The 16033-nt window shown below is 42.6% G+C and overlaps 1 protein-coding gene across 8 annotated transcripts in view; it reads right to left on the bottom strand.

Annotated features, from left to right (window-relative positions):
• The window catches only part of DOCK4 (dedicator of cytokinesis 4), a 434871-nt gene that overhangs the window by 179680 nt on the left and 239158 nt on the right, over positions 1-16033 (bottom strand). For all 8 annotated transcript variants that reach the window (XM_060244887.1, XM_060244888.1, XM_060244891.1 and 5 more), the window contains exons 13-15: positions 12973-13098; positions 5536-5660; positions 2152-2314 (exon numbers count right to left, since the gene is read on the bottom strand). In XM_060244887.1, coding sequence (XP_060100870.1) covers positions 2152-2314; positions 5536-5660; positions 12973-13098 — 414 coding nt within the window. The remainder of the gene's footprint in view (positions 1-2151; positions 2315-5535; positions 5661-12972; positions 13099-16033) is intronic.

Here is a 16033-nt window from a genome sequence, read left to right as displayed (position 1 = left end):
GTCTAGGGTGGACAGATGTGTGGTGGTGCTCCCCAATCCCCTGTGGGTGTTCAAGGAAACTGCAGGGGGAGAAGGAGGGGAATGGCATCATGCAATCCTGGAATGTTACCATGTCACATCACAATCTATGAATTTCCCTGATAGCTGTGGTTTTGGGGAAATCCTACAGCATCACATGGTGCAGTGCCATCTCTTCTGGTTACACATCTGGAAGTAATGTTGTAGAAACAGCAACACTCAGTCTCCTGTCAGTTGACAGCACTGAGCTGGTACTCCTACTTATGGCTGGGGCAGGTCTCACTAACCAAGGAGAAAGCCATTTATAGACACATCACTATGATGGCTGTTGTTTATGTACTGTTCCTAAGTTAATAGCCACAGAGGACAGGAATATTTGTATTTACATACTAAACACAACCCATCTAGATTATAGAATGACTCAATTAAGAAAAACTTACATTATGATTCTGAAAACATTTGCCATGGAAGAAAATTCCACATAATCTTATGTTTCCTTAAGACCTGGGTGCTAAACTCATAAAATAAATGCTTTCCATTAACATTTCCTATTTCTACTTGTGGTGTCCTTAACCATACATTGGCCCATGGTACCTATATCCTGACAAATCAGAAATTGAAACAAATTCAGATCATAAGATTTATTCAAAGACATGATCCCAAGTTGCTGTTCCTGAGGACCACTCTAACCTTTGTCAGTGCAATTTTTCTGCATATTGCAGCACAAGGACGTTTCACCAGCGGGGGCACCAGTCATAGCACAGACCATCATTATAGAAAATCCATAACATCTCTTCAAAAACATACACCTCTATTTTGAAGAAAAAAATAAATGTATCTCTTGCACCTTTGTACCCCAGTTTCTCAACAATGCTCTTTCAAAGTGACCTACATCAATAAAGAGACAGATCTTATCCTACTTACAATCTAAAAAGAATGCACAGAGTGCACATAGTGAAGAGAAATGGAAATGAACAGTAGAACTCTCACGTATTTCCAGCTATTCCTGTGCTCTGCTTTCTTTTTTGCATCTAACATAACTCATGGAATAAAATATATTGAGCATAGAAAGCAATCTTATACCATCAGAGCATTAGTCCATCTAGTCCAGTATTTCCTACTCTGAACAAGTAATGGATTTCCAGGGTCCCTAGCAGAGAGGGGGCTTCCCTAGGATACCGCAATTCAGGCTGATCACCCTAATTAACTCTGAACTATTGTGTTCCCCAGTAATTTGTGGGGACTAAGGTCTTGGTTTCGCACAGAATGGATTGGATTCAGTAATAATTTCCAGTGATCCCCCCTCATGTCATTCTTCAGGGTCCCCTGTTATCCAACAGCCTCATTTTGTGATCAGTAGACTGCAGTGGGAAGGGAAGGCAGGAATAAAAGTTCTGTTTTGCTGACCCTGTGCTTTCAGTTTTATTCTTTCTTGAGTGGCAGAAAAGTCACTTGTATTCAAATATCATGAAGATATCAACAATTAAACAAATATCAAAAGGACAATTATTGAAAAAATTAAGGGTCAAAGATGGAGAAAAACATCCCACAATAGTGTCATTTAAAAAAAACAAACACAAATATTGTCATCAGTCAGCATTAAAGGTATTCATGGAATGTACAGATATGGATGTACAGTCATCTCAGTTCTTTCAAAGGATAGTGTTAGGGCAAATCTGGTATTGCCAGTGAATAGCTAGTGCTTGCATTATGTTGGAGGAATGAAATCTACAAACACCCACACAACAATAAACTGCAAGTATTGGAAAAGTGATACTCAGTGGCACAGACACCATCTGTGGCTCTTCTGAGCACCATTACGCAATATGATACCTGCTCCATATTTCAGGAAAATGGGAAAGACCCTTGCCAAGTGGGGCATCCCATCTTCTCATCTTGAAACAGCTGCCAGAACAGGTAAGCTGTGAGATTTCCTGATGTGCCAGGTTTCTTGCCCAATGTGAAAGCAATGTGGCTCTTTGAACTCAAATATGGCTCTCTATAAGCCATGGAGTAAGTATCACTGTAAAACCCAGTTTTAACCCAGAATGCATGAAAGACATTTGAAAAAGCCTCCATGAGATTCCTCAGCACAATCAACAAAGCATTACAATTGATTAAAATAGGTCTTACTGGAACAGTGCCGGAATTCAAAGCGAAGGTGTGCTCCCCTAAATTTATCCACAGGAATAGGAAGCTTCAGCAGCTCAGCCCACCGGGGACTGTTGTTGTGGTACAGCACGAAGGAGTGGAATTCCGTTGCTAGTGGTTCTCCAGAGCCAAAGGAGATGAAATCCTGTTTTTTAAAAAAGTTTAGGAGTTTTTAAAGAAGTAAACAGGTTAACACATACTATTCTGGAGCCACAATTGTCAAATTGTGACAACAGACGCTATGGGACATATCAACTCTTTCATTACACCCTTATACCTTTTGTATATTGGGCTCCTTGGCTGAGGACCCACTCCCTCCCTCAATGGGATTTGTGAACACCTTTCCTCGGCTGGGGTGGTGTCTGGTGGACTCAGGTCTCTCAGCTATCATCACTCTGCACATGCTGAACAGAAGAGCTTAGCTACTGGGTTCCTCAGCTGAGGAACCACACACACCCCTCACTGGGATTTGTGAACACCTCTCCCCAGCTGAAGTGGTGTCATGTCTGGTGGACTAAGGTTCCCTGAGCCATCTATATTTCTGCTCATGCTGAGCAGTGGGGCATAGCCAATGGGTGCCTCTGCAGAGGATCCACCTTCCCACCTAATTGTTAACAACACCCCTCTGTGCCATAAGGATGAGAGGAGGGCCGGGGTTCTTGTTGTGGGGGAAGAAGTCCACCACCCCATCCTACAGCCCCCATCCCTGTGGAAGAGCCTCTTTTCCCCAATGTGTTCTTGGGATGGACTCACAGACAGAACATTTATAAGCACTGCCAAAACCACAGAAAGGTGTTCACAAATCCCAGTGATGGAGGGTGCGGGTCCTCAGTCAAGGAGCCCAGTGACTAAGCCCGTCTGCTTGGCTTAAGGATGGGCGGCTCAGAGCGGTGAGACCTCCACTCCACCTCACACAATCCCAGACAGTTACTAAAACTGTTTTCAGAGGAGGAATCTGAGAGTGGTGAATTAGGAGGTGGTGGGCAAACATCCAGCCCCTCCAGGTCTTTTTTTTATTTGATTTATATCCTGCCCTACCCCACCGAAGTGGGCTCAGGGCGGCTTACAACACAGAGATTCTAACAATAAAATTTGAATTTTAAATACAATAACAGTTTACATAATTAAGAGATTAAAACATTAAAAAATCAGTACATCAATCCAACAATATGCTATCTATAAACTTCCTTCAGTATTTTGGTAGTTTTGGTGGTTTTGGTGCTGGTCAGTTATAGGCCAACCGGAAGAGGACTGTCTTACAGGCCCTGCAGAATTGTCCAATATCCCGCAGGGCCCTGACCTCCTCCGGTAACTGGTTCCACCAGCAAGGGGCTGTTATTGAGAAGGCCCTGTCCCTGGTTGACTTCAACCGGGCCTCCTTTGGCCCGGGGATTACGAGCATATTTTGGGAGCCAGATCGCAGTACTCTCTGGGGAACATATGGGAAGAGACGGTCCCTAAGGTAGGCAGGTCCTAGACCATATAGGGCTTTATAGATCCCAACTCCTCAGGACTGCTCCAGCTGCGAGTTCACACCTTTGTGTGAACTCGCCTAATATCAGCCTAGTATCAGCAGCTATGCCTTCCACTTGCCCCAATTTGGGGTTCTCATTTCCAGCCCATTTCCAAATTTGGGAACATTTTGGCACCCTCCCCAACGACCCCTGTGTGGCAGAGTGCCAAGTGTGCAACATCCAGATGTGGAGAGATTCAAACCCCCGCCTGCAAAGAGTGCAAAAAGTCTGTTGCCTTAAGAGCAAAGAATGCCACTTAGCAGGAGAAAGAAGAGGCTCAAGTGGAAGGGAGGAAGGGGAGATGCCTCTGAGCAAGGCTACTCACACTGAGGGTGCTGTGGGTAGTAGTGGAACCTCCAGGCAGGCCACCCTCCCACTGGGACACTGGCACTGCTCAGCAAAAAGTCTAGGGGGAGGGCCCAGGATGCACTCACTCGCCTCATTGGTGAGATGGCTGCTGTGGATGGCCAACCTTTGTCTATAGTGGAGGATGTGGCCTTTCACTGGCTGCTACATCACATTGATCCATGATATTCCATTGCCGCATGGAGGACCCTGAGCTAGCGAGCCTTGCACCCCATGCACCACTCTGCAGTGGAGATGGTCAAGGCTCTCCAGAGCACATGGGCAGACCATGCACTTCACTGAAGGACCTCACAGTCCAGATTGTTGGGGCAAGGCCAGGGCTCTGGGGAGAGGACAGTCCTGCCACTGGGCTACAAAGTGGTTCTGCTCCATAAGAAGGGGAAGGATGCAGACCACATGGCAAACAGACCACATGGCAGTGATCCAAGTCAACCTGAGGGAGTGGGTGGGCGTGGGCAGTATCATTAATGGCTACATGGTCACTGATGCCAACATGCTATCAGTGGTTAAAGCTATGTTGCTCAAGGGGCAGTGTGTCAGGTCACCGCCCCAAAGGCTGTCACCGGGGGAACATGGGTAGATGACCACCTTCCAGGCCTGAGGAGAAGGGTTGGCCATCCCTAGAATCCATGTCCACAGCGAGGAGGCAGGCAGTGACTGCCTCCTTGGTCCAAGGGGGAGTGTGGTGAGCCACCCCTCTGAAACCCTGTCACTCATGGGAAGGTGGGTGGGTGACAGCCTCTCAGGTCCAAGGAGAAGGATTGACCATCTGCAGCAACAGTGTCTATGATGAGGAGGCAGGCAGTACTCCATCCCCCACAAAGACAATCCTCACCAAACTTGGAGGGCAGGTAGAGGGGCAGCCCAGGGAGGTCTACTCTAGCGTACCAGGAGGGGCATTTGAAACACTACTCATGAACCTGCGGCTGTGATTTCCCCACAGAGCACTTTCTTAGGGGCACCTGTTTGGGGGAGGCACTACTCAGCCCCACCTCCAACTTGGAGGGCAAGTAAAGGGGCATTCTGAGAGGTCCTCTGTAAGTTTGGTACTAGCCTGTAGGGGATCCATTCAACATATTCCTGAATTTGCAGCTGTGATTTCCGCAGGGAGCACTTCCTTTGGAGGGTTTTAACTTGCCCCCTCTAAATCCAGTCCTTGCCACACTTGGAGGGCAGGTAAAGCAGAGTCACCTAGAGACTCATGGAAAGTTTGACATCTCTAGCCTGCACAAACCTCACAAAACAAACCAGTTTTGTAAATAGGAAGGTCCATGAAGGTTCCAACATCTCTCCTGTTTCTGACCCTCATTGCTTTTGTTTATTTTATTATTATATCACACAAATAACTAATGCATTGAATTCTCCCCATGTTCTAACGGGAGTACACGTAGGTATAATCTCTAGGTAGTCCCAATCCATGAGAGGTTACAATATGTAATAAAATATACTACAGGAAAGGTCAGAGCGAAGGTTGCATGACGCTTACTTTTAAAATTTGACCAGTGCTATCCACAATGAACATCGTTACTTCCACATTTCTGGCCACACTTTTTCCACCTTTCTCAAACTCTCCTCTTTCTATCGTGATATATAAATCATTCCTCATTTCACCTACAGGAGAGAAAACACAACTGAAAACTGACTCCATTTGAAACAGTACAGCTATGATCTTTTTTTTTCTTTTTAATAAAAAGAGGACCAAAATTTCACACAATAGAAACCAACAATAATGTACCAAATAGCATCTAATGACTCCCACAAATTCTAGCTACCATTGGGACAGGCTGACATACTTGGATATCTCAGACTCTGTTTTTAAATAAAACATCAGTGGAAAAGTATTTATGCAAACAGTGTTACTACATGAAAATAAAACAGATTAACAGATGTATATAGCGCTTCTAAGAGTTTTTATACATTTCTCCTAATCTATGGATTTGTTCATGAATGCAAGTTAAATTGTCAAGGAACTCTGGAATCTTGGGAACACATGATATTGCAGGAAGTATTCTAGTCTATTGCCCCTTCCACCCACAGGTCCTATCTCCATGTTTTCTCTGCATTTAGGGCCTCTATGTCATCCTCTGGCCTTGGCTTTTCTTTCCCAATTTCCGAGCTCTATTGCCTTTGCTACCTAGCACACCTTAAGGAGTGCAAACTTTTACCCAGGACTGTGGACCAACATTTGGCAGCAATTTCCTTTTATAGCAAAGAATAGGTTTTTCCAGATCCTTGTAACTCCTATATCACTAGGCGGGCTATTGAGAGATAGAAAAGGGCAACACCTTCTGCTCCTGACCCTCGCAGACTATTCACTGTGAAATTGCTCTGTAATATCATATTGGAGAAACGTCGACTGCGGGGTGACATGACAGAAGTTTACAAGATTATGCATGGGATGGAGAAAGTAGAGAAAGAAGTACTTTTTCCCCTTTCTCACAATACAAGAGCTCGTGGGCATTAAAATTGCTCAGCAGTCAGGTTAGAACAGATAAAAGGAAGTACTTCTTCACCCGAAGGGTGATTAACATGTAGAATTCACTGCCACAGGAGGTGGTGGCGGATACAAGCATAGCCAGCTTCAAGAGGGGATTGGATAAAAATATGGAGCAGAGGTCCATCAGTGGCTGTTAGCCACAGTATATTATTGGAACTGTCTGGGGCAGTGATGCTCTGTATTCTTGGTGCTTGGAGGGGGCAAAGTGGAAGGGCTTCTAGCCCCACTTGTGAACCTTCTGATGGCACTTGGGGGCGGTTTTTTTTGGCCACTGTGTGACACAGTGTGTTGGACTGGATGGGCCATTGGCCTGATCCAACATGGCTTCTCTTACGTTCTTATGCCACAGATCTGTTGGTCTGCTTTTGAAGTCGCCTTGTTTAAGGTGGCCTTTGCATTAACCTTTTTTGGGACTTTCTGCTCTGGTGAGCTCTGTGAGCCCTCTCACCACAGCACTATCTGTCAGTTCCTTGCATTTAAGGATATCAGGCTGATGTCTGGTAAACTTCAAATAATTTTACAGCAATCTAAGACTGACCAACGGGGAAGAGGCTGCAAAATTTCTTTATGCCCTGCCTCTCCCAGGGTGCCCTGCATATATGGCTATCAGGCCCTGTGCAGCTAACACAGTCCTCATTCATGCCAATGACTGCTGTCTATTCAGATTCCAGTTTGCTAGCATCTTGCACAAGTGCATTGCAGCATCATGTCTTTCTCCCGCAGACTTTGGCACCCACTAATTCCATATAGGTGCTGCCACCATCATTGGGTTTCCAACCAATAAGATCTGGGTGCTGCCACACTGCTGCTCACCAAGCTTATATTTGCCTGCAGATGACCTAATGTTCTAATCTTAATTGTACTGGACAGTTATAATCAGCTTGGATCACTGGACATAAAATTGTCTTCTGGGCTGGCAGTATGAATCTTCTTCTGGGTGGGGAGAATTCCTGGGTCCTGGTGAACATCTGCACATCAGCTGACTTGGACGCAGAGGAATGTGCTGGGCTTCCCTTCTGGACACCATTTCACAGCAAGTTTTTAACTATGATACACCTGAGGTCATGATTATACAGCTCAGTGAAAATGACTTAACTGCTCAGAAAGTGGTGAAAAACCATTTTATAGATGGTCATCAGTGACAGCAAATTAAATGAAATCCCCATAGTATTCCATCTTTATCAGTAAGCCCTGGGTTGCCAGAGTAAAAACCTCTGCCAACAATTTCTAGAATCCCATTTACCAGCCCATTCTTTACCAATGGGTCCAATCACCCTACATATCCAGATTCTAAAAAGAGATCTTTAGTCATTTCAGGTAAGTAGCTGTGTTGGCTTGCAGCAGAGAAGCAAGATCTGACAAGGGAACTATTGACTCAAAAGCTTCTACCTTGTTGGTCTTTAAGTTGCTACTGAACTCAAATTTTGCCCTTAGTTGTGTTTTTTTTAGATGCCAAGGAATATGCAGTATGAGAAGTCCAAATCTCTGTAATATTAAAGTTAGGCTTCATTATATGTAACATTCTTCATAATAAATTAAAAATTGGTGAATGCGTCTTGAAATCTTGCATTCCAATAACTGATACTGACTAGGATTTTTCTTTATGAGCTCCATAATTCTGGCAAATATGAAGTTTTTTAAAATAGAAAGAATTAAAACAGGGCAAGAAATATAATCTCAAATCATAAAATTCTCATAGACTGCCTTTCAGGCCTTATTTAGTTAACTACATTGCCTTAAATGTATTTTCAATCCATAACACAATCAAAAATCCTTTCTCACAAAAGCTCCTGTCGATGCAAGTGCACAGTGGCTTGAAAGGCTAGTGGGTCTTAGCTTATTCTGCATGTGCCACAGGAAAGAATGGCTAGCAGCAGCTGAAGAAGATCTGGACTAGTTAGTTTGTCCTCTGGCTTAGAGGTATTTATAGCCTGGGTATGCCCAGAGGCACAATCTGAAGGACTCTTTGACCCTTTGGGTCATAGCCTAAAGCTGAGTGGAAGATCTGAGAGACAGAGATAGAGAATAAAGCCTTTTCTTTACTCAGAACCTTTCTCCTGATTCTTCTGTTGTTTTGTTTTATATAGTAAGTGTCTGAGGTCCCCACTATTTGCAATAGCTGCAGCTCAGTTGGAAAGACCTGACAATGTATGTTCTTTTTGGTGTAGTGGTGAAGTGCGCGGACTCTTATCTGGGAGAACCGGGTTTGATTCCCCACTCCTCCACTTGCACCTGCTGGCATGGCCTTGGGTCAGTCATAGCTCTGGCAGAGGTTGTCCTTGAAAGGGCAGCTGCTGTGAGAGCCCTCTCCAGCCCCACCCACCTCACAGGGTGTCTGTTGTGGGGGAGGAAGGGAAAGGAGATTGTGAGCCGCTCTGAGACTCTTTGGAGTGGAGGGCGGGATATAAATCCAATTTCTTCTTCTTCTTCTTCTTCTTCTTCTTTTTGCTCTTAAGGCTCAAGATTTAATAAGTGATTAGAAAGAAAAACGGCATTAAGACTTAAGAAAAATAGAATTTAAATCATGTACAGTATTTCTCCCCTAGTAAAGTATGATAAAAATGCTTCCCTGTAGATGGTGCTCAATATCCAGCATCTGAACTGCAGCATGCTGAACTGCTGACTAACTGCTCAGTTTCCTAAGCAGAAATACAGAATATGTGCCGCACTGATGTAAGAGGCTAATTTTTATTTTATTTTGCTTCCTGTGGCTTAGACTGGAGAGAGGTCATCAGCTGGATAAAGAGCTGGATCTTAGAGAGAAGAATAAGAACCACTGCTAGAACCAGCATTTTAAGAGAAGTAATCAGTACAAGAATGGGGGCAGATCTGGGTGCAAATGAACAATGAATACCTTGTTGGAAAATGTTCATCATTCAATCTATTTCATTTTAGGACTAACAGGGTTGTTGTGGCGGATAAAGCCTAGAATGACACGCGCTATCTTTAATTTCTTAGATTTAAATATGTGATTTTAAAAACAGAAGTACAGACAGGAAACCTGTCATAATCTTTGGAACCACATCAGACACAGGATTCTGATGCTGTTTGTTCTAGGGAAAGTATTGCGTAGGAAGCGAGATAAGGTAGTCTAGGCTTCCAAACTTGCTAAGGGACTCATTGGGATGAATTATTGAAGTTTTCTTGAACTGGAATAAACTGGGATAAAGTGGCAAGCAAAACAGGACCTGAAGACTGGTTTGCCTGTTGCAATGTACGTAGTCTATCTCTGAAAACACGCTGTGGTCAATGTTCCCTCTAAGCTGAGTTAGCGTGAGCTAGCTCACAGATTTTTAGCCCCCAGCTCACACATTTTTGTCTTAGCTCAGGAAGGATGGCCCCAGAGCACACTAATATATGCAGTAGCTCACAACTTTAATGCCAGTAGCTCACAACTTTAATACCAGTAGCTCACAAAGTAGAATTTTTGCTCACAAGACTCTGCAGCTTAGAGGAAACATTGGCTGTGGTGTATACCAGATAAGAAAATTTGCTGATTAGAATGTACTGGGACTGGAGAAATTATGTGTTGAATGTAAATGATGAAATGCATCACGTTTGTGATTTTTGTGGTCCGGTACTGTACATATCCACGAATGAGTGAGCTACCATTTAAAGGTCTGTCTAAGACACTGTATGAGGTTTTGAAAAATGTATTATAAAAACTTCTGCTTTTGCTAACAAAGAATGAAGAGCTAGTTTGTTTACATGGAGCTTTTCAGATTATGTTTATTCTCCTTTCCCTGAGACTCTTTGAGATTGCAGGTTCATGGATCAAGGCACTAGAGGGGCTGCAGATCAAAAGGCATTCTTTTGCAGTTCATTTTCTACATGAGCTGAAATTTGTCATCACTGAAGTACAATGATCACCATTCAATAAAAACCACATTTGCCACACAAGAAGACATGACAAAACTTGAGCAGTTACCCAAACAATAGCATGCAGCCAATTACTAAGCTGATGAAACATCATGCTGAAATCTATACTTAAAGAAAAAATCTTTTAACCAAAGCAACACAGTCCCTTATAGCAGCAGAGGTCTGCTGCGGCTGACCACACATGGCTTGACGGTAATATGCATTTTCGTAGCGGCATAGCACATCCACTTTGTTTCACAATGGGAAGTCAAAAGAGGAAAAATTATTTATAGCAGTTGGAACAAAATGTGACAATGCACAGCAGAGGGCTACTGTATCATGCACTGCTAGTAAAGAATGGCATACAGCTAATGGGAACGCCTGGAGTTCAGGGAAAGCTGTTACTCATTAGCATCAGCGACATCATTTTCCAGCGTGCTTGATATTATTATCTCAAATTACAGACTGCACCAATATAAAGCTGGGGAAAGCTGGCGATAATAGAAAGAATGTTCAAGAGTAGCAGAATTAAAATATCTGAACCCAGATTTACACTGCTTTACTGCAGCATGTCGGTCTGAAGCAGCAGAACAAAATTTTGAGCACTTTTAAGACAATGAAGTTTTATTCAAGGTATAAGCTCCCATGTACATGCACACTTCCTCAGATACATGAAAACTCATACCTCGAATAACACTTTGTTGGTTTTAAAAGGTGCCACTAGACTTAAGCTTTGTTCTACTGCTTTACGCTTTGTAATTATTTCTTGTGATTTTTTTTAGGGGGGTAGAATGAGCATCTTCATATTATAAGAGAAGTCAGGGAGTTTTATTTACATATTTAGTCTTGACTGCCAATGAAGAGTGCTGAACTTTAAGTGAATGTATTGATATTGACACTATAGAGACGATACTGTGCCATATACATGGTTTTAAAGTTAGAATGAGTATGTGACAGAAGATTAACCTTTTAACCCTACAAAAACTCCAAAACAAAATATTTTCTAGCTGCTATAACTCAATGAAGAACCCTAAGGTGTTTTTTTTTAATCCAAAAACTGATTTTAACTGTATAAATATGTGATATTAGATGTCAAGGCTTTTTTTTCCCCAGGAGAACATGGTAGAAGGAGTTCTGAAACTTCTTTGTGGAAACAAAATTCTCAAAAAAAAATGTTTAACATTTAATGTGGGGCACTCATGTGTTTCTCCTTTATTTCCCTCTTGAGAGCTCCAGCACCTCTTTTTCCAGGGGCGGGGGGAGCCCCGTTAGATGTGTAATGGTCCCGAAACACCCAGCAGTGGGAGTTTGTAGGCTCCTGCCAGTATGTGCTGTGTCTGAATTTAATGATTTATAGCTACCATCTATTTGATTGCCAGAGGCAGAATTCTTGACAAATATTCCTGGTCAAAGCAACTAAAATTTAGACTCGGCTGCCTCCCAGGCAATGAAAATCAAATGTTTTTATACTATGCTACACTACTCACTGGATCTTCTTAGTTCCTATCATGGTAACCTAAGCCCTAGGTTTTCACCTTACAATATCAAAACATGCTTCTCTGGGAGACAATTGCTTGCTATGTAGGCTGAATGTTCTCTTTTATTTCACTTACCACAGACTCTTTCCCCCCCTATGGTTATACTTACCAACTTGTAACTGCACAGACAATAAATTTATTGCATGTATTTGACAGTCTCAAATGCTTGCACATTCACAGCAGAGCAATCCTAAGCTTTTAATTAACTTCTACCACTTTTGGGGGGAGTATTTCCGTGTGTTTGTGTGTGTGCACGGGCATGCATGCCTGAAAGTCATGGTTGAATTCTGGTGACCCCTAGTGGGGTTTGGAGGTTTCAGAGAGGGACGGTGGCTCAGTGGTAGAGCATCTGCTTGGTAAGCAGAAGGTCTCAGGTTCAATCCCCGGCTTCTCCAAAAAAGGGTCCAGGCAAATAGGTGTGAAAAACCTCAGCTTGAGACCTTGGAGAGCTGCTGCTAGTCTGAGTAGACAATACTGACTTTGATGGACCAAGGGTCTGATTCAGTATAAGGCAGCTTCATGTGTTCATATGAGAGATGGCTTGCTATTGTCTGCCTCTGCATCCTGGCCCTGGTATTCCTTAAAGGTCTCCCATCCAAGTACTTGCCAAAGTCAGCCCTGCTTAGCTTCCAAGATCGGGCTTGCCTGGGTTTCCTACCACTTTTAATGCAACCTCATTTCTACATCAGCATGCTAAAAATCACATTTAAAAATGACAAAAAGATATGAAATACCAAATGACAAGAGGAATCCAAGTAAAATGTGAATCTAGCTATCATCATCCACCACCACCTACAATCAAGGGACAATTACTGCAATATGCTCTAAGTGGGGAGTCTCTTTATTTCAATCCAAAAAACTCATTTTATGCAGACTGTCATGGCCCTTACTTTTCACAGAGTAAGACATGGAATAAAAGGAAGGCACGTGGCCTACTGCACAACTGCAACCGACAATATATCTTTAAATGCCTTATGCCCCACCAAAGGACCCCTCTAAAGGCCACGAATCATATTTTTCATTAACTTACCAGGCATGATAATATTGGAAAAACCCAACTTCCTTGTTATTGATATACCATGGGTAAACATGGATGTATACTCCCTTCTGATTTGTTCAATGTCTCCATGTAGCAACTGAAGAGACACAGCCAGACCTACAAAGGAAGAAAACATGATAGAAGACTGATAGATGAGAAAGGTGGGACACATTGATTGAACATGTCGGCATAGAAGCACCATGTTGACATAGAAACGCCATCAGGAGAACCAAAAAAAGGCACACATTCTCAGAACCACAGGCTTGGTGTAGATTAAGAATCTATATTTGGAGGGCTATCATTTCCAAGAGAATAATCCAGAAATTGGAACAAAAATGCCACAAAAATGGACACACTAGAGTTTATCCTTAGCTTACCCAACAAAAGAAATGGTTCAGAGACTGGATCAAATGACACTGGAGACAGACGCCCTCATTAAACAAGACAGACACAATAAGTCAAATGGTTTATGTTACCCAACCAAGGGTTCAGGGTTCAGATATGCAAGCCTTTCTCAGACACTTGCATATCTGATTTATTTGACCAGATCTTGTAGATAAACAACATTTACCTCCATCAACTTGCAACAGACTACTGTTCTGTTCTCTTAAAAAAAACAAGCATTTGTTACAGATGATGATTTCAAAAAAGAAATTAACTCTGAAAATAATCAGATATTCTTAATTGATTGAAGCCATTGTCAAGAGAACATTCAGCTTGAAGGGAATCTCTCTGCTGAGTGTGTGTGAATTTCTGTGTTCACAGGTGTTGTCTGTCCTACAAGCTAGTTTCTCTCCAAGACCATTTGTTTGGCCAGCCTGATTGGCTAATAAGTTGCAGCTGAGAAACATCAAGTAAAATTAGTCAGATTTGTTGTTTTCTTTGCATTTTTCCTTCCTGAACTGTGTCCCCATCCCATTTTCTTTTAACTGTTTGTCTGTGTCTTTGTAAATAATTTTATTTCTTTATTATCATTATGAAGTGAGTTTACTGGGCCAAACCCAGATAAATCTTAGGCTGTTTCTACACTTGGCAGAAGATCCTCTCTCGATGCGCATTTAAGATGTTCATCTACATTGCATTCTGCCATCACTTCTGTCTTGCTTTGCATTATCTTAAGTCACTTACACTCATTTTCTTGAATTGGCATCGAAAGTGTTTTCACCCCAGAGTTGCTCCTCACTTTACAAGAGTAGTTTTGAACAGGCATTTTCTGAAGGCGGATTCAATGCTCATGAAATGCTCATAAAATCAGAATCAGCCCTGAGTGTAGAAACAGCCTTAGCTATGTTACCATACCCTCAGCATGCTATCTTCACTGTCATGTAATACTGACTTCTAACCCAAAATTAGAAGTGGCTGAGTTCAGAATTAGAAAGTCATTAATTTATATTGCTTTGTGTTTGTGGCAGAGATAGATTCAACAATATTTAGATGAACTGGCACAATGAAAAACTCAGTCTGGTACTGGGAAATGTCCTAAGAAGTAAGAAAGCATGTGAAAGTGGCACTTAATAGAGAAAGAAGAGCCTGAGGAGAAGTTATGTGGAAGAAGGCTCTAGGCAACATGGAACTGGAAAATTCCACAGAATAACTTGAACAAATCAGCTAACAATTGTGGGGTTGCCTCTCCTGGGTAGAGAAATTCCTGGAGATTTGGGAGTGAAGCCTGGAGAGGGGCCTCAACAGGATACAATGCCTTAGAGCAAGGGTGTCAAACTCATTTGTTATGAGGGCCGGAACTGACATTAATGAGACCTTGCAGGGCAGGGCTGGGATGTGCGTGCTCCCATTTAAGATTAGGCAGCAGAGATAGAAACTTTATAAAGGACACAGACAATTAAAGATTTTTTTTAAAAAAAACTTAAAACATGCTTAAAACATTAGCACTTGTTGGTCTTAAAGGTGTTTTCTTTGTATTTCTCCCATGGGATCCAAGGAACTGGGCAAAGAAAGCTCTGGCTCTTTCCTTCCTTCCCCAGGGGACCAGAAGGGGAAGGAGTCTCAGTCAATAGAAGGAAGAGAGACTTGGTTCAGTAGCTCCAATGTGCAATTGAAAGAACCTGGCAAAGCAAGCTCTGCCTCCCCCTCCTTCCTCCCCAAAGGAGGAGCCTCAGCCAATGGAGAAAATAGAGGATTTGCTCTGTAGCTCCTGTGCAATTGAGCAAGCCTAGAAAAGCAAAGCAACCATCTCCAAAGCAACCATTATCTTCAGGGGAACTGATCTGCCTTCTAGAGATCAGTTGTAATTCTGGGAGTTTTTCCAGGCCCCACCCATGATTTCTCTTACATTCAATCAAAACTCACCTGGATGTTGGCAACTCTAGTAACTGGGCTATAGAATTTTACTATTGTACAGGATTCTGCTACTGAAGAACACACACACACACAGAATATGAACGAATATGAATAAATTGGCTGAAAATAAATGTAATAAGAAACAATCAGAGAGGTATTAGTAAAAATAAACTAAAAAAGGAATTCAGGAAAACAAAACCGAGGTCATTAAAAATTGCAAAGCTTGTTGTGATGTACATATGCGTGCATGTCTTTAAGTGAGCCCTCAATAACTAGGTTCTCTTTCCCCCTTCAAGGCCTGTATGTGGGGCCTCAGTTAGTTTTGTGCATGTAGACTGTAGTTCCAAGTGCAGGTCAAGCATTCAAATGTTACAGTCAACGTCATGATGTTGCACGGTGATGCTCTAGATTTTGGGCAAAACTCTATAACTGAAGTCTGATTTTATCATAGAGTTTTGCCCCAAAACTAGAGTATCAGTGGCACAACGACTTCAGGGTGATGTCATTGTGCCATGTTTTGGGACATTTGCAGGCAGGGAGGAGCCTGCAAAAGAAGGGAAAACCTCACCTGGACCGGGGGCTGGTAACCCTGGCTCCCACTACTTTATCCATCGTATCTTTGCCCAATAAAATTCAGCCCAAATTTAATAAAGAGAAGCACTTGATAGCACTTCTGAAAGATGTTCAGGCTTAGGCTGTTTTGAAAATCCTATTCCAAAGAAAAAGTACCACACCTGTAGGCAGCTAGCTATTA

This window comes from Heteronotia binoei, chromosome 8, assembly GCF_032191835.1.
Source record: "Heteronotia binoei isolate CCM8104 ecotype False Entrance Well chromosome 8, APGP_CSIRO_Hbin_v1, whole genome shotgun sequence".
In the NCBI taxonomy this organism is placed as follows: Eukaryota; Metazoa; Chordata; class Lepidosauria; order Squamata; family Gekkonidae; genus Heteronotia; species Heteronotia binoei.
This window is presented reverse-complemented; position numbering and strand designations above follow the sequence as displayed.